Below are 26,855 nucleotides of genomic sequence, written 5' to 3' on the forward strand. Positions count from 1 at the left end.
AACAATTAAAATTCAAAATCGACTTAAAATTCAAATTCAAATTAAACCAAAATCAAATTTAAGTTCAAATTAAAGTATAATCGATCAATGTGAATTAAAATTCCACCAAAACCCGATTAAAGCTTGTAGAGGGAAATAATTGCATGTTAATCTAGGCCGTACATGTGTCTGAATCGGCTAAGTGGTACTAGGTACAGAACATTATACTGGGCGTAGCCTTGCAAGTAGGGCAGGTCAAAGTAGGGATCTTCCTAGCCTGGCTGGCAGGGCAGCATAACAATAAGTTAAACCAGGCCTGTCAAGCAGGGCAGGCTAGGTCATAGGAAAATTGTAAGATCGTTGCGTGCATGTCAATCTCGGAGACCCCAAAAGAGAACTCTGCAGGTAAATACAATCGATCCAGAAAATTTCGATTAGGTAAACAACGCAGAGTTAGTAGAAATCCCATGATTATGGCCTATAGAAGAGGAAACCCTATGGGCAGTTAGGGGGGATAAATAGCACAATAAACACTATTGAGGGGGATCTTTTTAGAGGAGATTAGAGTCTAACTAGTAAGAAAAACTATTCCTCTGCTTCTCTAACTTAAGCGTCGGAGTGATTTTGGCAGGTACCATGCCGCCACGAGAATGGAGGTGCTAGGAACGATTTAAGATCAGTGCAATTGGATTCATCGTAGCCGTTCATCGAATTTTGACTACACAGAACTGACGTCGTCCGTGGGAACACCAGAAATAGATTGATTTTAGTTGAAACAATAGTGAAATCCACAAGAACAAACGAAGTCAATGCGCCTCCACTAGAGGTTCCAACTGCAGTTGCACAACTTTTGGCAATATTGGATGCCATGAGGAAACAACAAGAGGAGATGCAGAAAAAGATGGATGATTTGGTTAAGCAGAATCGGATCTTGAACCAACGCCTCGACAACCAACAACCGATGAGACATGATAGTTTACCGAGAGATTCTTCGTCTGCAAGCAAAGATGATCATGCTTTTAGTACGGAAGGGAGTACATCGTTGTTGATTCTTACGGGAGAAGGCAAAATAGAGGTTGCTATCGCGACCACTCAAGCTGAGCTTGTAATGGGCTTGACCAGAGAGGAGGTTAGAGATCTGATCAAGAAGGAGAAATAAATTATGAAGAATGCTGACGTAGGCACGGCAACATCGCAAGCCGTTTGGGGGATTCAGAAGTCTCCCTTTACGACATAAATTCTAGCTGAAGAGATCCCAGAGAAATTTGTATTGTCGCGTTTCACCCCTTTCTCAGGGACGAAGGATCTGGTAGAGCATCTTTTCCGCTTCTAGCAAATGCTTACGTTGTAGGAGAAGAAGAAAGGTTTGATGTATAGATCGTTCCCCTCAAGTTTGCAGGGGAACACACTGGCTTGGTTCCATAAGTTGTCGTATGGATCCATCACCTCATTCGAGGAACTCTGCACTGCCTTTGTAGCACGATACATTGGTAATAGAAAGAGTGAAAGAAACATCGATGCATTGCTTAACATGAGATTGGGATCTGGGGAGAGCCTCAGAGAATTCACAAGGAAATTCAAAGAGGAAGCGATGTCTTTAGAAAGTTGTGATGAGAGAACGGTCATAGTGATGTTCAAAATTTTTTTACCTTCTGGATCAGGGTTGTATATGTCCCTAGTGAAGAAGAAGCTGGAAACTCTAAGCGAACTATTTGAAAGAGAGGAAAAGTACATCCACTTAGAAGATGATCCTCATAATTCAACAGGAAAGAATAAGGTTATACATGCTGTAGAAAAGCCTAGTAAACAACATTAGCCATAACATCAGGACAGGAAAAGGCCGCTTGAGAAAGAAGGGGAGAGAGGAATAGGGATGAAATATTTTGTTGTGCCACCCAGCGAGATCTTGCCTCTCATCACACATGAACCGTATTTTGAATGGCCTGTTCATCTTCCTCGATATAAGATTAATAGAAATGAGAGATATTTTGAGTATCATAAGGTGTGGGAGCACACCACTAATAGATGAAAAAAGTTAAGAAGATTCCTGTAGAGGTTGGTAGAGTAGGACAAGTTGAGAGACCTGCCCAGAAGACAAAGAGAAGACCTGTCCCGAGACAGGAACCACAGGCTTGACTAGCCACCTGTTGAAGAGTAGGAGGGAAGGGCAGCGATGATACATGTTGTTTTTAGAGAGGAAATCATAAAGTCGAGACATGATAGAACCAGTGAAAGGACAAAAATAAGAAGAGCTGAGCATCTGGCTTACTTCTTTATAACGATGGCGTTTACTGAGAAAGACTTGGAAGGGGTAGCGAGACCCCATTACGATGCACTAGTTACTCCGAGTAGGTACCTTCACGTTCAAGAGGGTGTTGATTGACAATGGAAGCTCAATAGATATCTTGTATGCTTTAGCCTTCTTAAAGATGGGTCTTAGTAGGAAGGTGCTCTCCCCAACGAGAGCGTCGTTGATCAGGTTTGATGGAAAATTCAATCAGTTTTGGGGGGAAATAATGTTACCAGTCTAGGTGGGGCTGATAACTTTGATGACCAGGTTCGTAATTGTTGAGGCGAGTTCACCATACAATGCTATTATGGGGAGATGATAGACATATGATATACAAGCAGTTCCATCTACATACTACCAGGTCCTCTGATTCCTCATGCTACAGGAAATGTGTGATGTGCGAGGCAACCAAGTGGTAGCTCAAGTATGCACATTGGGTAGGGAAGAGCCATCTGAGGCTAAGGTACAACAATAGAAATTACAGTGGGGGGAGGCCAAGTTTAGTGGAAAGTATTCAGATGGTGGATATAGGAGAAGAAAAGCAAATAGGAGTAGGGGCAGAGTTAGAACCGGATGAATTGAAGGAGTTAGCAGAATGTTTGAGAAAAAATAGGGATGTCTTCGCTTGGTCCATCGAAGAGATGTCAGGGACCAGCCTGGAAGTAATTTGTCACCACCTGAATGTAGAGCCAACCTTCAGGCCAATCAAGCAAAAAATCAAGGACGCTAGCGCCACGATTCAGGGAGGTGGTGAATGAAGAAATGAGCAGGTTGATCAGGATTGGGTTCATAAGGGATTGTAGTTCCCAGAGTAGATAACGAATATTATGGCAGTGCCTAAGAAAAATGGGAAGGTTAAAGTCTGCATAGACTTCATAAAATTAAACAAGGCTTATCCCAAAGATAATTTCTCAATGCCACGGATAGACCAGCTGGTAGATGCGACTTTTGGTCACGAGAGGCTGTCCTTTATGGATAGCTACTCTAGGTACAATCAGATCCAACTCAGCCTAAAAGATCAAGAGAAGATAGCATTCATTACAGAGTAGGGGCTTTACTATTATAAAGTAATGTCTTTGGCCTAAAGAATGCGGGAGCTACGTATTAGCAGTTGGTAATGGAGTTATTCAGAGACTTGTTGGGCAGAACAGCAGAGGTGTACATAAATGACCTGCTGGTCAAAAATAAAAGGAGGAAAGACCATGTCAGTGATCTGGAGGAAGTCTTTGCCCAAGTAAGAAAAATGGGGATGAAGCTCAACCCAAAGAAGTGCACCTTCGCATTAACTTCAGGGAAATTCCTAGGTTACCTAGTCACGAAGAAGGGATTGAAGCTAATCCAGATAAGATCAGAGCGTTATTGGAAATGCCTTCCCCAAGGACTCAGAAGCAAGTCTAAAAACTTGCAGGGAGAGTAGCTGCCTTAAACTGTTTTATCGCTAGGTCTTCTGATAAGTGCATACCTTTGTACCAGTTACTACAGAAGAACTCCAGGCTTGACTGGACAAACAAATGCGAGCGAGCTTTTTCGAAATTGAAGAGATATCTCGACAAACCACCTATACTCTCAAAGTTAGAAGTGGGGGAAGAGTTGGGATTGTATTTGGCCACTTTGGAGCATGCGCTCAACTCAGTCTTGGTTAGGACCGAGGCAACGATAGAGCAGCCCATCTACTTTCTGAGTAAGACCTTCACAGATGTAGAAATGCGCTACTCCAGACTCGAGAAGTTAGGGTTAGCCTTAGTCTATATGACGCTATGCCTGCGACCGTACTTCCAGGTACATCGGGTGCTAGTCATCACCGAGTTTTTCTTAAAATTCATATTAGAAAAAGTGGAAGGGTCAGACAGAATGGCTAAATAGGCAGTACAGTTAGTAAAGTTTGGACTTGAATTCAAACCTAGAATCTCATTGAAGGGCCAAGCGGCAACTGATTGCTTGGCAGACTTCCTAGTGGAAGAGAAAACTGATCTACTGGTAAAAGAGTTGGAACAAGTGGATGGCGAGCACGAGTTGCAGGGTAGTCCAGGATGGAGGGCCTATGTGGATGGGTCATCTAACTTTGAAGGATTGGATATCATAATAGTGTTGGTTACCCCAAATGGGACGAGAATGGAAAAGGTGGTACGATTGGGGTTCAGAACGTCAAACAATGAAGCAGAGTATGAGATGATGTTGCTCGGCTTAGAATCTTTAACGGGACTGGGGGTGTCCGAAGCTACAGTCTACAGTGACTCTCAATTAGTGGTAAATCACATCAATGGGATGTTCGAAGCTCAAGATCCCAAGTTGCAGCTATACCTAAAGAAAATTAGATTTGCTATGCATCGTGCATGAGGAGTAAAAGTAGAACACATACCCCGGACAGATAATAAACATGCAGATGCTTTAGCCTACATCGCCTTGATGCTGGCTAAGCAAGATAGGAGGGAGTTACCATTAGGCTATCAGGAACGTCTAACAATAGATGAGCTCGAGTTGGCCAGTATGGTAGTAGTTGTAAGGAACCAAGGTTGGATGAATCCAATCCTAGCCTTCCTGCAGCAGGGAGAGCTGCCTAATGATTCGAAGGAGGCCAGGCGGGTTAGGAGCCAAGCAGAGAGATACATTATCCTAGATGGGATTCTGTACAGGAAGTCTGTGGGAGGGCTACTCCTCCGTTGTTTGCTCCTAGAAGAAGTAAAAGGGGTATTAAACGAAATCCATGAAGGAGACTGTGGAAATCATTCAGGGATGTGATCTCTGGCGCATAAGGCACTTTCACAAGATTATTTTTGGCCCTATCTGTAGAAAGATGCATTATTCACGTCAAACACTGTGATAGTTGCCAAATACATGAGAATATAATCCGGCAACCAGCAGTACAACTCAACTCGCTTGTCAACCCATGACCCTTTACGCAGTAGGGGATCGATTTAGTAGGCCTATTACCTAGGGCGCTAGGCAATCTGACTTTCTTGCTGGTAGCAACGGACTATTTCACAAAGTGGGCAAAAGTGCTCTCTTTAGCCAGAATCCGACAGTAAAAAGTCTAAAAGTTTCTTTGGGTAAGCATCATTTGCAGGTTTGGCTTGCTACACACCATAGTTTCCGATAATGGAAGTCAATTTACTGAAGAATAGATCAGAAAATTCTATAATCAGTATGGGATAAAGCAATTATTTTTCACGACACAATACCCCTAGGGTAATGGCCAAGCTGAGGCTACAAATAAGGTGTTGATAAACACTTTGAAAAAGAGGTTAGGGGAGGCAAAATGCAGGTGGACAGCGGTTTTGCACGGGGTCTTATGGGATTACAAGACAATTGCCAGAACCTTTACAAGGATGTCACCATTCATTATGGCCTACGGAGTGGAAGCGAAAATCCTTACAGAAAATAGTTTCCCCACAGTGAGGTCCAGAGTAGTGCAAACTAAAAGAAATGACCAACAATTAATTGTAGAAATAGACCTATTGGACGAAAAACGAGATGCAACGCTAGTCAAGTTAGAACATTATCACAAAAGATTACAAGGCTACTTCAACAAGAGGGTCTGCCCCCGACAGTTTCAAGAAGGAAACTTAGTACTGCGACGTGTATTCTAAAACATGGAAGAACAGAATAGTGGCAAGTTGGGCAAAAATTGGGAAGGGCCATATAAAGTGACGAAAGTGGGCCAAAAGGGAGTCTATTACTTAGTCATAATGTCCGATCAGGAACTGCCTAGACTATGGAATGCATGTAATTTGAAAAGATATTATCAATAAATGTGTTGCCTTAGTTGTTTTAAATCTTTGTGTAGGGATTAGCTGAAGATAGGGATTTAGTCGGGATCCATGCCTACGTGGGTCTTCTCTACCTTTATTGACAGAGCAAGAAGCTGGTCGAGGCTCAACTCTGACACGAGTAACAAAAACACTATGGATTCTATCGGGGTCCGAGCTTACATGGGTCTTCTCTGCCTTTGTTGGTAGAATAAGATATTGTTCAGGGTCCTACTCACGAGTTTTAAGAGAATTAAGTGGGATCCAATCGAGATCCGGGCCTACGTAGGTCTTCTCTACTTTCATTAGCAGAGCAAGAAACTGGTCGGGACCCAACTTTGGTATAAGTAACAAAAGTACTATGTGGATCCAGTCAGGATCTAGACTTACGTGGGTCTTATCTGCCCTCGCTGGCAGAGTAAGAAACTTGTCAGGGTCCTACTCTATTACGAGTTCACTAGCCGAAAAGTTTGCCGAATGATATAGTCAAAAGTTTGAGTAGAGTCAGAGCCTTCTTCAAGGACAATAACTCGTGTAATTGTTTGCAGAGTTAGCCCAGTATAGGTTCTACCTAAAGTAAAACTCACTTTAGGTAGAACATGGGGGGAAAATGTGGGAGTGCAAAAGAATGAGCCGATTATTAATGCAGAATCAACTGGTTACAAAAATAGAAAGTAAGAATGAGCTGATTGTGAAAGTAGAATAACAGTGTATGCGTAAGTAGTACGCAGTGAGCAGTCTAGCCAGTGTGAGCAGAGCAACAATAGAAAAAGAAGGGTAAAGTATAGAAGTATGCTAAGTTAGAAAGTAGAATAGTAGAATGTGTGTGTGCAGCATAAAAGTGGTAAGGGAAAAGTTAAGAAAGAATTGCAAATGTGACAACAAATGTGTAAATGCAAAATTTTTCTACTAATAGTAAAAGGAAAAGTACAGAGGAGAGATCTCAAAGTTGGGATGATACAAAGAGCAGTAGCTTAATAGCCGAGAACAATTTGTTAATTAGTAGGGGAAACTGATGAGCCGGGGAAGAAGTTTGAGGGGCAGCAACTGGAAGATCAGCTTCAGTAGTAATACTTGAAGGGTCAGTAGCTTCACTCTGATCTTCGTCAAGAACAGATGGCTGGTTGAAAAGGAGAGTAGGTGGTGGACTGCTGACTTGAGCTGAAGAATCCATGATTGGAGAAAGATTTAATTTTAATGTAGCATCAACCTCCAAAAGATCGCCAAGAGTCTGATCAAGGATAGCAATGGGGTTTTCTTCCTTATCCAACTAGAAGGGGGGAGTACGCCCAAGGAATCTGGTTCAGGGAACATTCCTAATAGGAAATACCAAAGGAGCATCATTCATGTCCTCTTCATCATCCCCTTCCTCATCTTCTTCATATTAAAGCCAAGCAGCCTCAAAGCCCTCGTGGTAGGCTTTTGTAGAAGCCTCATCTACTAGTCGAGAGCACTGGGCTTGTAGTTTTCTCATAAGCTTCCTAGTTTCAGCCTCATCCTCCTTAGCCTGAGCAGCCCTGGCTGAATCAACACTTATTCTCAGAGATCTCAGTTCGAGCTCCTATTGTTGCACTTTCTCTTAGAGTTCCACTAGCTCTACGTCTCTCCATTGCACTATTTTTTTGTAGTTGGCCAGCTCCAGTTGAAGAACACCCTGAAGGTCTATCAGTTTCCTATTAAAGGTCTATAGGGCTAGGTTGGTCTTGGAGAATTGGGCCAGATTAGCCTCCATCTCCTCTTTAGCCTCCCGAGAAAATTGGCTAAAAGAGGCCAACTTAGCTTGAAGCGCAATTATTTTATTTCCCTACTCTCTGGCCAGGATAGTTGCCTGGTTCTCAGCCTCACGCCACTTCAGGAAGGCTTGAGCCCCATAAACATAAGCTTACGAAACAAGAGAAGAATCTTAGGGCATAAAAGTTATGAAACAGACAGCAAATCAGAAAGAACAGAAGTTACCTGGTGAAGACCGTGGGCAAAACGACTACAGCCCAGGTCAGCGTTAGCCTAGTGAACAATATCTCAGTCCATAGGAGAGATAGATTGAGAAAGTAGGGAAACAACGGTTACAGGGTCTTTTACCCTGCAACCTTTATTGTATACGTGGCAAGGAGACCGAAAAATGTTGATTTCAATCCCATCCCGGAGAAAAGCCCCACGACCTATCCAGGCAAAAGAGGTTGCCTCCAGATGAGTCTTGTGAAGTGTAGGGCCCTCATGGTTAGACTCCTCTAGAGGAGAGGGACTTTTCAAGCTTTTCTTGACCAATCGACGCCTCTTCTGGGATTGAAGGTCAGGAGCAGGGCTGTTCTCCTTGGGGATGGCAAAACTTTGTCTTGCCTGCATATGAGTCTCCGCAGGAAGCTCAATAGAAACAACTGCATACTAGTAGTAGAATTAGTAGCAGCCATAGTAGAAACAGAAGTAGAGGCAGAAGTAAGGGCAGCATGCTCCCCAGGCACCACAACCAACTGGCCAACCTCTCCAAAAATGCTAGAACCATGAGAAATCTGACTCCTTTTCTTTTTCCACCTCTTAGTTTGGGACAGTGGGAGGAACAACCTTGATGGCAGGGGAACATGACAGCTGGAACTCCGAGAGATTGATGTTCATCACGTAGGAGGACCCTAGCAGAATCCTAGAAGTGGGAGAATCTAAACCAGAATGGATTAAACGTTTCAAACCCTGCTCACCCGAAGAAGAAGGAACCGAATCACTAGGATCCCATCATCGTGGAGGAGGCCGAGTGGAAGTAGAGGCGGGGTGGAATCAAGATCTTCCATTGTACACCTAGCTCGACCAGAGCGAGCTCGTCGTGTAGGTGGCCAAGGAGCGTCACCTAGGAGATCTTCCACTACCGCCCTCTCTGCAACCCTGGTTTGGAGGTCCACTACCACTAGCTTCCGATTTTCGGACGCTCTGCGTTGTTCCTTCTTAGCCTCCTCAGCCACCAGTGCAGAAGAATTTGTGAAAGAAGCAAAGAAGTCGTTAAGAAAGCAAAGTAAATCGTGAATAGGGTGAGAAGTAGAACACAGCCAGCAATCTCAAGATAGTATTACCTTGGAAGGTCCGAGGGACTTTGAATCCCTCGTGAGGGGTGTCAGGGGTAAATTCCTAGTCTCCAGAGATGAATAGAGGGTCTTTATACCACCCTTTATTAGAGGTAGGGAGAGAGGGAATCAGTGCCACCGTTGTACTCTTGGAGGACAACGAGTAATATCTTGGCTGTTGAGGGATGACCTTTAGATTGTACCGGGAAAGGAAGTTGTTGGGGGTAATGCCCATCTTCTCAGCAGTCTCTACCAGACGGTAGAAGTTCCCAGACATTTGGCTAGGGGCCCGGTTTATCCTACTTAGTACCTTTCTAAGGAAGGTAGAGAGAGGGAAAGTAAGGCCAACCTTAATTTGACCGGCAAAGACAAGGATTTTGCCTTAGCGGCATTCACTAGGGGCATCAGAGTCTCCGCCAACTCGAATGTGTACAGAGGCGGGAATATACAAGCTTCGTCGAAGTTGGGACACAGTGACAGTCATTGAAAAACTAAGTATGAAGAAGGAATTGAACAGAGAGAGAAAAGATTACCTCGGTGTAAAAGAGGTAATTGTAGTAGCGAAGTAGAAAGAGAAATAGAGAGGCTTTCCATAGAAAAACACAGAGACGAGTTTATAGAGTTTTAGCACGATAATGAGTGAATAATGCACTAAGTCCCCTATTTATAAGAAAAGACGAAGGAGCACGTATGTTTGAAAGGATAGCTTGAGCCCAGTTGAAGCATCGCGAGATTAGGGTAGTGCGAAAAGGCATCAGGACACGTAGAAGGACACGAATGAAGAATAATCCATCTAGGCCGTCAGAAAAAATTCGAAGCGATGTCGCATTGAATGCGCCGATTCGAAAATAGCAGATTCAATTATGAAAGATCAAAGAAGCTAATCGAAAAATAAATTGTGTCTCGAGGAGATGAAGAGACCCTGTGCCTCCTCGAGAAAGGGTAATTGTAGAGGAAAATAATTTCATGTTAATCTAAGCTGTACACGTGTCCGAATCGACTAAGTGGTACCAGACGCAAAATAGTATACAGGGCATAGCCCTGCAGGCAAGGCAGGCTAGAGCAGGGATCTCCCTAGCTTGGCTGGCAAGGCAGCATAGCAATAAGTCAAACCAGGCTTGTCAAACAGGACATGCCAGGTCATAGGAAAACTATAAAACTGTTGCGTACACGTCAATCTCGGAGATCTCGGAAGAGATCTTTGTAGGTAAGTATAATCGATCTAGAAGATCTCGATAAGGTAAACTTCAACCGTTTAAATAGGTTTCTCTTGAAAGTTTTGTTACTTAAGTATAATTAATTTACTTATCCTTATCCTTCATCTTAACGTGATCTGTTCCTATTAGGGAGAACCCATTATATCAAATGCTCACTATGATGTAAAATCATTAGACGAAAAAATTGTTAAAATGAAGGAAATCTTGGCTAATTTAAGATTTTACCTAACTGGATTGTTTATGTTAAATAATCCGAATCAAGAACCTTTGCCGATTTCTTGATTTGAGTCATAAAACGAACTTGAAAATAAATTGGTTTTAAATACTATAACTTGGATGATTCGGTTTTCTTAGATACTCTTCAATCTAAAGTTTTTCTAATTCTCAATTTTTTTTTAGATTTTAATTTTGTTAAAAAATTTCTTTTCAAAAACCTTTTTAGAAAGTTAGATAGAAAAGTTAAGTTAGATTTTACTATGAATTTTTCTACTTGTGGATCGACCCTTACTTGTCCTATCAAGTTATGGGATTTATAATTATTTGTTCGGAAGACCATAACGAGCTATAAGCTACTATGCATCTTACATCACGAACAACCAGTAAAAAGAATTTTAGTTTTATTGTAACTTCAAAAAATTTCTCCATAAATTAACTTTCAGATCTAATGGTTTCATATATGCATCTCCAAATAAGTAGAAAACGATTCTATATTTATAATGTCTCTGGAAACCTAGCCAACCTCTCAAACATTGAAATACATTCAGATCAATGATTATTTGATATTCAAGTAAACAACCATAAGTAGACCTATTGCTCGTTTGATCAAAAAAAAAAAAGAAAAACTTATACAATAACCATAGGTGATTTTATCTGAATTCTTAATCAGATAAAAAAATGAAAAAGTAGCCGTATAATTCAGATCGAATGAGTAAGGTAAGCGAATATTATTGGAAGCATTGCTAGCCCTTTGGTAGAAAGGGTCAAAGGATCATGCCATCGGTTTGAAAGTTGAAACTATAAAGAGTCACGTCATCAGTTAATCAGTTTGGAGGCATCATAAATATTCACTAAACCATGTGGAAAAAAGATGTTGTTTTGAATTCTCCAAGGCATAATAATCATTCTTATTCCAAACTAAGGAAGAGGAAAGGAATAAAGAAGTTTGATGTAATTACAAAGACGAAAGCTTTGCAAACCCAATCAATCAGGAAAGGAAGATGAATGCGTGAATGAATCCAAATTAATTATTCTTTAGTTCATGCCTTAACTCACAAGTTAAAAATAAATACCCACTTTACCATCATTTATGGGTTAAAGGGATTCGATTCATTCTTCTCTATCTGCATTCCTAAATAATCTCATATTTCAACTATTATTCATTTCATTATGTCAAATGTTAATTAGATTATTTATGTTATAAACAAAAGTTGTGAGAAAGGGAAGGGGACGCTCTTTCTTTTTCTTCATTTCAGGACCCATTACAACTCTTACGTTGGATTTTGATTTGCTCCATTTGTTAATAGGGTTTGATTGTACCTACCAATAAACTCAATAATGTACCCCCCCCCCCCCCCCCCCTAAAAAAAAAAAAAAAATGTTGGATAAAAAATTTATCAAATTGGTGTCCTGATTTAATTTGATTGGACAGATTTACTTCTCTTAATTCTATATGGATAGAACTTATTAAAAAAAAAAAAGTAATTTTTAATATCTTTTATTTATTTTGGTATCTTTATTTCCCATTCCTTTGAGTGATTTTTTTTCTTTTAAAAGGGCTACTATGATATAGTAGATTTGTTCATTAACTCTCTCTATAGAAAAGAATTTTAAATTACTTTCATTTATTTTCATTAAAAAAAATTTCACAACAACACAGGGTTCTGTCGGAATTCCAATGGTAGAACACCGAGTGAGTTAGCATGATTGAAAGATCAGATATATAGCCTTTCTAAAACAAACAAATTCAAAGGTGGGCCCTCACCCGTTCTCTCTCTCTCTCTCTCTCTCTCATATTTAATATAAAGCAAGCAAAGCACCAAACTAAAAGATCCAATCTCGCAAGTGGAACAAATTTCTCTTATTGGGAATTGAAAGAAAATCAGAAAACGCGTTCTGAATCTCTCTCTCTCTCTCTCTCTTTGCCCCCTTTCGTCGAACACATCGTAGTCTATTTTAGAGAAACAAAAGATTGGATTATTGTTTTCTTGCTGGGACCCTGACCCTCCAAGAAGAAGAACATCTACAACCAATTTTCATTTTCTTAGCTCTGATATAACGCAGAGCTAATAATTCAAAAAAAAAAAAAAAAAAGACAGACAGAGAGAAAGGGAGAGATGGAGAAGAAAGTAGCGTCGTTGATGTTCTTAGCTTTGATATTATCTTTGACGTTGTTTAGAGGTTGCTCCGCTGCTGAAAATCAGAATAAGAGGAAGAAGCAATCTACAACTACAACTACATCATCATCAACTCGCATCAGAGGATCCTCTGCTGTGTTCCAAATTCATGGAAATGTGTATCCCGAGGGGTAACTATCATCCAATTTCCTTTCCTATCGTGTTTTTATTTTATTTTATATATATATATTTAAAATAACAATAATTTGTGGGGGTAAGATAAGGTCTTGTTGATTTCTAATTCATTCATGTTTTCCGCAATTCCAGCATTTGATTCCCTAAGGCAATATGGGGATTTTTCTAATTTGAGTTTCCTAGGAGTTTATTTTCAGGAAATTTCCTTAATAATTATAGTGAAAGTAGTGATACATGTGTTGAGAGCTATCACATATTGTTAGGGTTTCTTTAATAATTATGGTCAAAGTAGTGATACATGTGTTGACAAAGCTATCACATATTGTTGGGGTTTCTTTTAATAATTATAGTGAAAGTAGTGATACATGTGTTGGAAGAGCTATCACATATTGTTGGGGTTGAAAATTTAAAGAACCCTATTTGCCTGAATTAATTAATCAATCCAACAATTTAATTGTTTATTCTTTTGCAGTTTCTTCAAATTCATGGAAAAGTTGCTTTGAGTTTCATTTAGGGCTGTCAATGAATGCTTATTGGTTCGGATATAGCAATATCTGAATCCAAATCCGAAATTTTTATCTAATATCCGAATTCGAATTCGAATCTGACAGAGGTTCTAAAACTCTATCTGAATTTGAATCCGATTATCTTAGCGGATATCGGATAATATCCGATTAGAATTTGAATAATTTGTATATTAAAAAAAAAAACATAATTTTTTCTTATCCAATTGATTTTTTATTATTTAAAAAACCTATTATATATTATACTATGTACATAATAAATAAATCAAATAAAATAATATATATTATATTATTTATATAAAAAATAAATCAAATAAAATATTATATATTATATATTATTTCGAATCGGATATTATTAGATTCAAAATGTTAATCTCCAAATCTGTATCTGATAAGGATTCGAATATATAAAACTATCTGAATTCGAATCCGATATCCGAAAATTTCGAATAATATCTGATTTTTCGAATTCAAATCGGATTCAAATTTTTGACTATCCATTGACACCCCTAGTTTCATTCATAGAATGAGTAATAATCCTTGTTTGCACATCGATAGTAAAAATGGTATATTGTCTTTCTTTTTTTGTGGTTTTACAGGTATTACTATGTTGATCTCAACCTAGGAAACCCACCCAAGCCCTACTACCTTGATATCGACACAGGCAGCGACCTCACTTGGCTCCAATGTGATGCCCCTTGTGTCAGCTGCTCTAAGGTAAAATATGTAAATAAATTTACCATATTTTTTCAAACAGTCATATCGTCTTCTAATCTCTCTCTCTCTCTCGGTAGGTTCCTCATCCTCTGTATCAACCTAACAAGAACAATCTCGTCTTTTGTACGGACCCAATCTGTGCCTCCCTCCATTCCTCTAATAACTACAAATGTAACAAACCACATGAACAATGTGACTATGAGGTCGAGTATGCTGATCACGCTTCGTCGCTTGGTGTCCTTATTAGGGATGTCTTTCCCCTCCGTTTCTCCAACGGATCCCTCCTTAGACCTCGTTTGGCTTTCGGGTATGCTCCCTTGCTGAATAACTCAATAATTTTAGAGTGCTTCTATTGCCACCCCAACTTTGACTTATTACACCCCAATTAAAAACAAATTAAATAATTGAATGGTTGAGAATAAGTAGAAGTTGGGGTGCCAATAGTAATTCTCTTATTTTCTTTTTATGCTAAATTTCTATTTTTTGGGTTTAGGATTTTATATGAGCCGAATCATAATTCTAAACAATTACTCAAATTGTTTGAATGAGTGTTATAATGTTGAGATTGTAATTTGAGCCAAACCATTAAAATATGAATAATGATGAATGCACGCGGTTGACATTGCAAGGGCATAGAAAAAGATCTATGGTTCTGTGCCCTTGCCACATCAACCGTGTGCATTCATCATGACTCTTAAAATATTTGAAGAGTGTCTTTAATTGGGGTGCCAATAGCAGCTCTCTAATTTTACATGGTTGAGATCATAATGTTTCTGAATTCCTGTCTACAGATGCGGATATGACAACCAGATTTCTAGTGAGACCGTATCTCCTACTGATGGAGTACTCGGCCTTGGGAATGGGAAATCCAGCATTGTGTCTCAACTCCGAAATCTGGGTCTGATTCAAAATGTTATTGGGCACTGTTTCAGCAGCCGAGGTGGAGGTTTTCTCTTCTTTGGAAACGATCTTGTACCATCCACAGGAGTAGTTTGGACACCAATGACTACTAGTTCCTTGCAGTAAGCAAACCCCTTCCTTCCTCATAATACAATACAATTTCTATGTATTTCATCATGCCAAGCTTCTTATACTGCATTGTATATCAGCAAACACTACTCGCCTGGGCTTGCACAACTCATTTTTGGAAAGCAATCGACAGGTGTTAAGGATCTTATTATAATTTTCGACAGTGGGAGCTCCTACACTTACTTCAATTCACAGGCTTACCAAGCTTTCATTTCTTCAGTGAGTTGAAAACAAGGAGTGGGATCCCTAGTCCCCTTTAAGCTCTTCTCTGTTCTGCTCTCATCATGTATCTTCTATTTGAGAAACATTTTCCTTACTAACATAGTAATATTTTAAGCCTTACTAAGGTTCATTTTGATCAAATGAATTACCACAGCCCTATAGATTTCATAGAAAAACTTAGATAAACAAAAAAAAAAAAAAAAATCAAAAAACATTTTCTTTTGGACTTGATCCAAGGCTTTGAAAATGTAGCTACTGAACTTCTACCTGACTCCATAATTTAAAATTAAAATTCAACGGTGAAAAATAAGTTTTTGGGGGAATTTTCTTTTTTCAAAATTCATAGAATTTTGTCCTCTGCAATCCTGAAGCGTCAAATCTTGTTTTTGGATGCCACAAAATGAGCCAAAGGACCCCCTAGTAAGGGTGAAATCGTTACTAAGTAAGGCTACTCAAACTCTTTTATCTATTTTATATTTTTGATAACTCTGTGCTGTGCTTTCAGGTGAGGAAGGATCTATCTGGCAAACCACTAAAAGAAGCCGTTGATGATGAAACACTTCCAATCTGCTGGAAAGGCACAAAACCATTCAAATCCATTAGCGATGTCAAGAAATACTTCAAGTCTGTAATATTGAGCTTTGCCAACAACGGGAAGAAAGCTCAGCTGGAAATACCCGCGGAAGCTTATCTGATTATATCAGTAAGCACCTCTAATAAACGTTCTAATAAAACATGAGAAACACCCCTAAGAATCAAACTTCTAATAGTTTCTCTTTCTTAACAGTCGCATAAAAATGCTTGCTTGGGTATACTGAACGGTACAGAAATTGGACTCGAAAATCTAAACATCATTGGAGGTAAATGAACATTATAGTGCCATAGCCTGACAGGTGCAAGCAAGGGCTCTACTTCCATATTTTAATTTGGAATTTTTATGAAAACCTGATCAACTTTTGACTAAATTCCAATTCCAGATCACTATTCATTTTAATTATCAAGACCTGGACGTGAAAATCTCACAGTTTAAAGTCACAATCTTGCAGATTTACCACAATCTCAGTGTAATGAGATCATCACAATATAAAGTATAAACCAGCGAGATTATCACTTTAAACCTGAGAGACTCAGTTGAAAAACCTGCGATTTCACATGTTCATGTTTTGGGAATTAAAATGAACAGTTAGCCAGAATTGTAACTTCATCAAATTTGGCTCACGAAATGGTAATTTACTCTTTTAATTTAACTGCCCTTTGTCGTTTCCACCTCTCTCAATGTTCACAGATATCTCACTTCAAGATAAAATGGTAATTTATGACAATGAGAAGCAGCAGATCGGATGGATCCCTACAGATTGCAATAGGCTTACAAAGTCTGGAATATAAACCTCTTTTGAATTTGTTCCTTCTATGCGGATGTGCAGAGATGACATTCTCCTCATCCAACTCTTTTTTTCTTGTTTGTTTGACAGTTTGGATCGTGATGATTATGGCTTTTCTCAGCCCTATGCAGCCAGCATGGGCATATTAACAGAATACTAACTTACAAAAGATGATGCATAGCAGTCAAAGCTCAGGGTTTAGAATAAAAGATAGGTGAAGATACATTTTCTTCCAACTTTATGTTGTAATACAAACAAACATTTGTAAAGGCATACATTGTATAAATTGTTCACAAACAAGGCACTGTTAATAGAATAGAAATGTTTGTTACTTAATAAGAAAGAAATGTTTAACTGTGCTTTTGACCTGTCATTTGAAGATAGATTACACACAGAACAAGGAGGAAAATGTAAATTTCCTTCGGAAAAAGAAAACCAAAAACAAAAAGTTCAGATAAATTGATTGATTGGGATACATGCGGATTTTGTTACGGGGCATCCCACCTGCGTGAGGATCTTCTACATTTGATTACCTGTAAAATTTATCAAAAGTAAGGCACATTAAAGTAAGAAAAAAGGAAGTTTGATACTTGAATGAACAGATAGATGTGTACAATTCACCAGAGCAACATAATATGGTTTGTAATTTTCCAACACCCCATAAAAGAATGACAATGATGATAGTTTCCCTCTTTTTTCTTTATTTTTTTGAAAAAAAAAAGGGTCAAATGTAACAAGTTGGTCAAAGTGACAAATTGGAGAAACAACTGGATTCAGTGAATAAGGCTGAGATTTTATTTTTGAGTAAGATTTTCCTGCCATTTAGGAGGTGAGATTAATCATCCCAAGGCAAGACCCAAAAGAATGTTTAATAAGGGCAAGTTTGAATGGGGTGGGAAGTCCCTCTAAATAAAGTGACCATGCAAACTTTGCTCATCGTATGTACCTTTTCTTAGTAGAACTAAAAATTAACTATCATCCTCAAGGGTTAATTCAACTAAGAGCTGACGACTCAACACTAGCCCCAAGGATTGAGGTCTTCTACTTGGATTGTGATCTTGTTTTCTTCCTTCTCAAAGCCTTCAGAGAGAGCTAATTGAGCCTTCCAATGATGACAAGAAATGTATTTCTTATCACAATTGAAGTATAACCTTTTTTCGTTATTCATTCATTTTCCTAGGAGTCCATGTTTTTTTACAAGTCAATGCCAATTTTAATAGTTGCTTATAAAAGAAAGCGGGAGGTTGAATCGTCGATTGTCCGTAGTTGATTCCTCATGAAGCAACGCCAGTTGGAAGACCTACACAAGTTTTATTGGTTGGAACATCTTCACACCATGCCAAATGTTTTTTAAGCCTGATACGAAACACCCAATCAAGAAGATTTCGGATAGTTAAAGCATACAATTGACTAATCACTTGAATTGAGATTGATAATCTTGAACGGCCAGAAAAGGCCCCATTCGATTCTTCATTTCCGGGAGGGCTGAATAGTGTGCATAAGGCCCTATGTATTTAAGATTTTCTTCGTATAACTGCTTTCCATCTTCATATTTATTTTTGAATTGAACAAATCCAAGAACTATTAACCATAACCAGCAAAAGATTAGATAAGTCACCCATATATTGCAAAAGATAAGTTAACCTCGTTTTCACTAGTAAGTCAATGTATTGATTGGCACTTAGAAGATTGCCACTATACTACGCATCCGAATTAACACTAAGATCCTCCTATATACTAGATGATATTAGCCAATTCTCCACAGCCACCTGACTTGAAATTCAAGCTGTGGCATCGCTCAAGTCACCTTCAACAACAAACATGCAATATAAGGAAGAATGGAAAATCACCTATCCAACTAAAAGAGCATTATTTTCCACTTCATTTGAGTGCACACCCTACTTAATCTTATATGATGGGTTACAAAATCGATGTATTTCTGAATTTATGAAATGTTCATTAGCATCCCAGCTTTCCAACTTCACAGCCATAGGCTGGCATAATCTTCATTTTTGGGATTAAACAAATCTAAGACATATCCAGAATAAAATGAGGTACCCAAATATTGCAAAAAAGAAAAAAAGGGGGGGGGGGGGGGGGGGGGTGTGCTGAAATTGAAGGGCTTAAAAACAACTTTCTTTCACAAACAGGTCAATGTATTATCTGGCACTTGATGAGTGCAACTATAGAATGATCTGACTTGAAACCCAAGTTGTTGCATCACTTCAACAACACACCCCGCCAAATGAGGAAGAATTAAAAAAAAAACCAAGCCTACTGAGAGAGCCCTATTTGTTAACATAATTAGAGCAAGAGAATAAGTAGCTTCAAGTTCTTGGTCTTTTTTATTTTTTGTGTTCATCTTTTATTTTTATCTTTTGAAGCGGGGTGGGGGAGCCTTGTAAGGAATTCAAAGGGGTAATTTTTTTTTTTTTTTTGAAGATTTCTTAGTCAAATGGGAGTGGATGTGTAACATTCCAATGGTTTAGTTTGTGTTGGTTTGTTGTATGTTCTTGGGCTGGTCTCCTCAAGGAGATTGGATTGCTGGTCCAAAAAGACGAAAGTATGGGGCTTTCGGGGGAAGACATTTTAAAACAAAATAACTTGAGGGCAGAGTTTCAAAAGGTGGCTTTGACGAAATAGGTTTCCTAGAAACAAAAATCGAGAGTGAAGTCGTTAAAGGAAGGGGATAACAATACAAAAATTTTCCTTACGATAGCGAATTCTAGTAGTTTCAACCACATTAAGAGGGTAACAATAAATGGAGAGATCATTGAGGGAGAGGATAGGATTAGAAAGGGGATAATGGAGTTCTATAGGGTGCTTTTTGAGGAAGACCAAACATTTAGACCCACTCCTGACCTTCTGGAGCTGAGATTCATATCCTTAGAGTAAAGAGACTGGCTAGAAAGAAGCATTGATGAGGAAGAGGTGATGGCTGCTTTAGGTTCAATGAGTGGAGAAAAGGCTCCCAGTCCAGATGGGTTCATCATGGCTTTTTACAAAAGGTGTTGGGAAACAATTAAAGAGGACTTTATCGGGGTGATAAGGGAGCTCTAGGAGAGGAAGTACTTGGATTAGTGTTTGAATAGTTCTTTCATTGCTTTGATGAAGAAGCCGGGGTAAAGGATATAGAAGATTTCAGACCAATTAGCCTTTTGGGGTCAGTTTACAAGTTATTTTCAAAGGTGTTGGCCAACAAACTAAAGACAACAATTGATTGCTTAATTGGCTTGGAACAAGGCGCTTTTGTGAAAGGTAGACAAATCTTAGATGGAATTCTCATAGCAAACGAGTGCATAGATTCTAGGAGACGCTTAGGCAAACCAGGATTAGTCTGCAAAATTGATATACACAAAGCTTATGACTATGTGAATTGGGCATTCTTGAGATTGTTGATGCATCGCATGGGTTTTGGGGAGATTGGATTGATGGGGTGATGAAATGTGACTTCAGATGATACGATACTTTTCCTAGTCGCATTAGAGGACCAAGTGAGGTACTTGAGGGGTGTGTTGTGTTGTTTTGAGCGGTGTCCAGGTTAAGGATCAATTTTAGGAAGAGTAAGTTATTCAGAGTTGGAGGTGAGGTGGGAGTGAATAGATGGGCTGCTTTGTTTGATTGTCAAAGGAGACTCTATCGACCTCGTATTTGGGTTTACCTTTGGGTGCAAAGTACAAGAGTAAGGCAATTTGCGATTCAGTTATAGAGTGTATGGAAAAGAGGTTGAGCATCCCAGTTTATTACCTCTTTGTTTTCCATCCCCAAGAGTGTGGAGGAGAAGTTAGAAAAGATAGTGAGGGATTTTTTATGGAATGATAGAAATGGGGAGAAAAAGATTCCTTTTGTAAATTGGAAGGTGATCTATGAGATGATGAAGAATGGGGGGTTTGGGGATTAGGAGTTTAGAGTCGCCAATAGGGCCTTGTTAGGGAAGTGGTAGTAGCGGTATGGAAGTGAAAATTCAAGTTTTGTGAAGGTTCATTAAGGCTAAGGACTGGGAAAAGACAAATGGTTGGGAGAGTGAGGAGGTCAAGGCTTCATATGGCTGCAGTGTGTGGAGAGGTATTATGAAAGTGGGGCAAGATTTCAGAAAATCGGTGAAATTCAAGGTGGGAAAGGGGGATAGGGTAAGATTCTAGGAGGATTGATGGTGTGGTGATTGGGCTCTTTGCCATAAATTCCCTCATCTTTACAACCTAGCCTCTAAGAAAGAGTTAAGAGTGGTTACTTTCTTGAACCTCGAAGGAAATAAGCATGTTTGGGACTTGGGCTTCACGAAGGATTTTAATGATTGGGAACTTCAGGACTTGTTAGACCTTACGACTCTCCTTGATCACTCAAGATGGGATTGCATAGAAGAAGACGTGAGGGAGTGGACCCGCACTAATTCGTTCCTTTGCGTCAGGGTTGTTAGCTATCTCAAATCCGATCGATAATTTTCCTGTTATGTTCATTTGGGGATCGAAGGCTCCCTCTGAGGTGCGTTTTTTCACTTGGCTAGCCATTTTAGGCAAATTACCCACCTTCGATCTCCTTATCAATAGGGGCTTTGTGACCCCAAACTATTGCTTCCTTTGTAACTCGAGCAATGAGTCGGTGGATCACATTCTAAATCATTGTAAATTTTCTATCTCAGTTGGGTCTCATTTCCTTAACTTATTCAAGTTCAATTGGGTGGTCCCGAGTTCCCTGTTGCCTTTTTTTCAAAGTTGGGACCTTTCATTTCTCAGGGAGAAAGAAAACACTGTGGATATTCCTTCCTTTTGCCATTACTTGGGGGCTTTGGTTGGAGAGGAATGGAAGAATTTTCAAAGGAGTGACCTCTTCTTTTCAAGACGTGGTACTCAAAATTCTTGGTTTATTGTTTTTTTTTTTCCTGTAAACTATGCCCAAAATTCAAAGGTGTTTTCTTCGAGGAGTTTGTTTTCAGATGGTGATAAGTTTGAGGGTACAACTCAACCAATTGGCAATGAGTGGAGAGTCCTAGGAGCTTATAAGGAGAGAGACATGGCAATGAGTGTCCGATGTGGGACTAAACTCAATACACCCCCGCACATGTGGGCTGAACTGGGCCAAAGCACATGGAGATATGAACTAGATGACGTGGAGGTGAAAAAAGCTTGCTCTGATACCATGATAAGCTTGGGGGTCCAACTCAAAACCCATTGGCAATGAGTAGAAAGGCCCAAGATTTTATAAGGAGAGAGATAAGGCAATGAGTGTCCAATGTGGGACTAAACTCAACATATGAGACTCCTTATGTGACTATTAGTTGTTTTCTTTTGGTGGGTCATCTCGACCACCTTTTGTATTTTTTCCTTTCTAAATAAATTTATACTTTAAAAAAAAAATTAGGTGAACAAAAAAAATATACATGAATAACACTATGTAATTTATCTTTATTATCAAGTTGCAACATTTTTTAACAAACTATATTGCAGCTTTGATGCAAGACAACCTAGGTTTCATCGATTTTAGGTTTCTTCTAATTTAGGAAGAGTGGGGAAAATGGAAATTTGATGAATAAGAAGATTGAATGGTTAAAACAGTGAAATATTTAGGTTTAAGTGATTAATTGGAAAATGGTAAACACAAAGTTTGCAATAGGGCATCGTTATAGGGTTTAGGGGCATGAAATAGGGTTAGGTTCGCTAGAGGGAGGGTTTAAATGTTATGTATTGGGAGGAGAAAAAGAATAATAGATTTACCTTGGAATCACACCAAGGATTTCAATGATATCACACCACATAATTTCCAATCACTAAAGAACTTTAAACCTGAACTTAAACTACCTAAACTTATCCATCTTGTATCCTAATTAAAACAAACTAATGTTCTTTAACTCTTGTGTTTACAACTTAATAAGTAAAATAAATGAAAAAAAAAAAAAAAAATTAAAATAATAATTTTTTTGAAAAGTAACTTTCTTGAAATAGCAACTTTCCAATTGGCTTTCAATGTTCCAATTGGCTCCCAACGATATCAATGGAGTATGCTAGAAAATGTTACCACCTGGTAATGCTACTCTATCACAACATATCGTAGCATGTTCAGTGGAACTGACTAGAAAATGGTACCACCTAATAATGCTACTCTATAATGATGTATTGTAGTATGTTTTTGTAGAACTCACAATAATGTTCAATACTATGAAGAGCATCATGATAAATGTCAATTATCTAAAAGAAGCTGAAAAGAATTATGACTAACCAGAAGGAGCATAAACTAATTTCTTTCATCTGTTGAAATGTTGGTTGCGAGGAAAGCTTGATCCACCTATAAGATGTGATTTGCACACTACATATTGAAAACCAACCACAAATTAGTTGTTACACAGGTAACTAGAAAAGGTCCCAAAATAAAATGTCATACAGTGAAATAGTATTCTGATGTAGGACATCTACATGAGGATCGAAATTTTCTGACGAGTTGACTCAGTCAAACCTGGTCAACCCCGGTTTTACCAGTCTGGTTTGGGTTGACCTGATTGGGTCCATAATCTAATTTTGATTTTGTCACATGTCTTTAGTTTAGTTTGGTTTAGTTTTAAGTTATTTAGAAGTTGTTAGGTTAGTTTTTTTTTCAACTTTAGGAAGTTTCTATTTTGTTTAGTTTCTAATTTGTTTAGGTTTCAATTTGTTTTCTTGTTTCTATTTTTGTTCTAATTTCGTTTTTATTCTTTAGGCTACTATTATAAGTGCTTAAAAGTGTCCAAATTGAGTTATAATAGGTTTAAAAAGTTTCTATCATATTATAAATAGGTTAGGAAAACTATTTTATAATATTTTAGAATGTTTCTAAGCTGTAATTATGAAGTTATCTATATAAGGAGCTCCAAATCCGAAAATTAAGAAGAAATAATCAATCAATTCAATTATCTTTTTTCTCTTAATTACTTTTTAGCTATATGCTTTATTTTCTTTCAAGTTATTGCTTGTTTCTCAATTGAAAGTATTGATTCAAATTGATTTTGAGTGTTCCATTGAACACAACCAATCGACTCTATTGATTCACACGCTCTCGCTACGTCAAGTGGTATCAGAGCCTCGTTTGAGAGCCTACCTATTTTAACATGGTTGAAGAACACCAATCTTGTGGAACCAATGATCAATTAGATGGTTCAAGGAATTCGAAGATGATAAGGTTGAGGCCGACATCTTTGAGGCTTATGATGAGGATGAATTTGAACATCGCAGTTGTATTATTCACAACTTATTGTTAATACAACATGTTGATCCTTCAACTTGACATAGTCTTTTCCTAATTACATGTAAGGTACAAGGCAAGTGTGCCAATTGATTATAGATAGTGGAAGTTCGAAAAATATAATTTTAAGCCACATGGTTGATGCACTCAAGCTACCTATTATGCAACACCCTAAACCTTATTCTATAGGTTGGATGGACGATTAGTGAAAGAAGAATGTGACAAGCCAATGCTCTCTTTCTTTTAGCATTGAGTAATATAAGGATAAGGTTATTTGTGACATCATCCCAATGAGAGCAGGTCACATACTCTTGGGAAGGCCTTACCTTCATGATAATGATGTCGCCTACCAAGGCAAAGCCAACACCTATTCTTTCACGTATAATGGTGTTAAAGTGAACTTACACCCTTCCCATGCAAAGCCCAGGGTTGCCCAACCAGTCAAGGAGGAGAGAACATGTTTTATTTCGGCTAACATTAATGATGATTTAAAGGAAACAAGCCAAGTGTTCCTAGTGGCAGTGCAACCTTCTAATCGAGACCTTCCTACTCAAGTTCCTCATCAAGTGCAACCCCTCATTGAGAAATTTTCTCATGTTCTTCCTTCGAAAATGTCGGATTCATTGCATCCGATAAAGAATATACAACACCACATCAATTTGATGCCTGATGCAAGTCTCCCAAATCTACTCCATTATAGGATCCCTGATGTAGGACATCTATAACTCTGTAGTTTTCTAATTTTATTAGATTTCTATTTCTAGTAGGATTTTTATTTCTACTCCTTGTAGAATTTTTATTTCATAGTTATGTTAGGAGTACAATTCCTTGTTAGTTTTTAATTTGTTTTAAATTCGTTTTTATTATTTAGACTATAATTAGAAGTACTTAGAAGTCTCCAATTTGAGTTCTAATAGGATTAGAAAGTTAGTATTATGTTATAGATAGATTAGGAATATTAATTTTTAGCATTTTAGTAGGATACAAGTTGTTATGATGGAGTTATCTATATAAGGAGTTCCAAATCCGAAAATTAATAATTAATCAATAATCAATTCAATTATCTTTTCTATTTTAATTATTTTTTAGCTTTATGCTTCATTTTATTTCAAGCTATTGCTTGTTTATCAATTGAATCTATTGATTCAAATTGATTTTGAATGCTCCATTGAACACAATCTATTGAATCTATTGATACACACGCTTCCGCTACGTCAATCTATCCAAAAGAGCATGACATATTAAAGGAACAAGTGAAGAACCTTGAAACTTCTACCGACAACTACAAAGCCGATGTCAATAAGCAAGATTCAAGAGCTATGAAAAATGAGACTTGATCATGGTTTATCTTAGTAAACATCCCTTTCCTGCCAAAACTTACAATAAAACCAAATTGAAGAAAATTGGACCCCTTCGTATGTTGAAGAAGAAAAGCAATAATGCTTATGTGATGGATTTACCTAATGATATGCTATGGTCAATTAAATTCTCTAAAAAAGTCTGAAGAACGAATATCACTGGAAATGGAATAGAGTGAGAGATGAAGGGAAAACATGAAAAAAAAGGCTTCAATAAAAACTCGAGGAAGTGTATTTTTCAAAGATAGGGGGCCTGATGTAGGACATCTACATGAGGAAGATTGAAATTTTCTGACTGAGTTGACTCGATTAAACCTAGTCAACTCGAGTTTGACCAGTCTGGTTCGGGTTGACCCGATTGGTCCATACTCAATCTAATTTTGATTTTTGCCACACGTCTTTATTTTTAAATTAATTAGAAGTTGTTAGGCTAGTTTCTATTTCAACTTTGTTTAGTTTCTAATTTATATTTTTATTTTTTAGGCTATTATTAAAAGTGCTTAGAAGTGTCCAAATTGAGTTATAATAGGTATAAAAGGTTTCTATCATATTATAGATAAGTTACAAAAGCTACTTTTTAATATTTTAGAATGTTTCTAAGTTGTTTTGATGAAGTTATTTATATAAAGAGCTCCAAAGCTGAAAATGAAGATTAAATAATCAATCAATTCAATTATCATGTCTCTTAATTACTTTTTAACTTTATCTTTATTTTCATTCAAGTTATTGCTTATTTATCAATTAAATCTATTGATTCAAATTGATTTAAGTGTTTCATTGAACACAACCTATCAAATCTATTGATTCACACACTTCCACTACGTCATATTCCATCGGTCATAGTCATGTATCCAACTTAACCCAATTGTAGTAGCAAAGTCTACAACCAAAGTACAAGGTGGCATGTGCAAACACATATGCATTACAAAAATCAAGATTTATGCATAGTTTTTATATTTTTAAATATTTCAATCTAAATTTTATATCCTATTTTATCATTTAATAGATTATAAGATTATTTATAATTGGCATTACAATTTCCTCATTTCATCATGGTCCATAATTCTTTCATAATCCATTACGTATCTTGAGGTGAATGTTTAAATGATTATGTGCATCTCAAGGAATTTAGTCACACACTATTGGACCAATCACATAGCAAGATTTTGATAGAACTTTAGAGACATTTGGACTACTCCATTAGGTTTAGAGCACCTAAGAAACTTACTTTTTTTTACCAGTAAAGAGTCATAGAAAACCTAGAAAGAGTAATCATTGTTATATTTCCAGTAGTGGGTCAATCTAGGATAACACTTGATGTTTTATTCTCTTTGGTAGTATGAGATTACCTTAGAGAGTAGTATAACATGAGATCCAAGAATGTCTCCCATTCTTTCCTGGCTAACATCTGTGTAAAGGCGGTCTTTGTATAGTGTAGAGATAGTCAAAACTCACAATGTATATTGTCTGATAGGCTTAGACGTGATGAATCTCTGCTAGGTTTCTAAGTGATAACTTAAAGTCTGTAGTCATCAAACGAATGACCAATGTAATTGGTTCAAGTATATGGAGGGATTTTAATGATTGGGAATTGCAAGACCTACAAG

The 26,855-nt window shown here is 38.0% G+C and overlaps 2 protein-coding genes across 2 annotated transcripts in view; one reads left to right on the plus strand and one right to left on the minus strand.

Moving 5' to 3' along the window:
* The first annotated feature begins 12,316 nt into the window (after nt 1–12,316).
* Nucleotides 12,317–17,041, plus strand: LOC147409878 (aspartic proteinase Asp1-like). The gene is made up of 9 exons (XM_086431979.1): nt 12,317–12,803; nt 13,931–14,048; nt 14,126–14,355; nt 14,840–15,070; nt 15,158–15,296; nt 15,805–16,002; nt 16,087–16,159; nt 16,585–16,672; nt 16,772–17,041. Exons 1-9 carry the CDS (start codon nt 12,613–12,615, stop codon nt 16,839–16,841), a joined length of 1,338 nt encoding a protein of 445 aa, XP_086288105.1. The 5' UTR covers nt 12,317–12,612; the 3' UTR covers nt 16,842–17,041.
* LOC147409879 (kinesin-like protein KIN-7C, mitochondrial) overlaps nt 16,879–26,855 on the minus strand; it is an 80,544-nt gene continuing 70,567 nt past the window's right edge. Inside the window, 1 exon segment of the mRNA XM_086432025.1 lies at nt 16,879–17,214. Within this exon segment, the coding sequence (XP_086288151.1) occupies nt 17,170–17,214 (45 nt within the window). The 3' untranslated portion in view covers nt 16,879–17,169.

Source organism: Akebia trifoliata, chromosome 2, assembly GCF_017979445.1.
Source record: "Akebia trifoliata isolate Shusen 1 chromosome 2, ASM1797944v1, whole genome shotgun sequence".
Classification (NCBI taxonomy): domain Eukaryota; kingdom Viridiplantae; phylum Streptophyta; class Magnoliopsida; order Ranunculales; family Lardizabalaceae; genus Akebia; species Akebia trifoliata.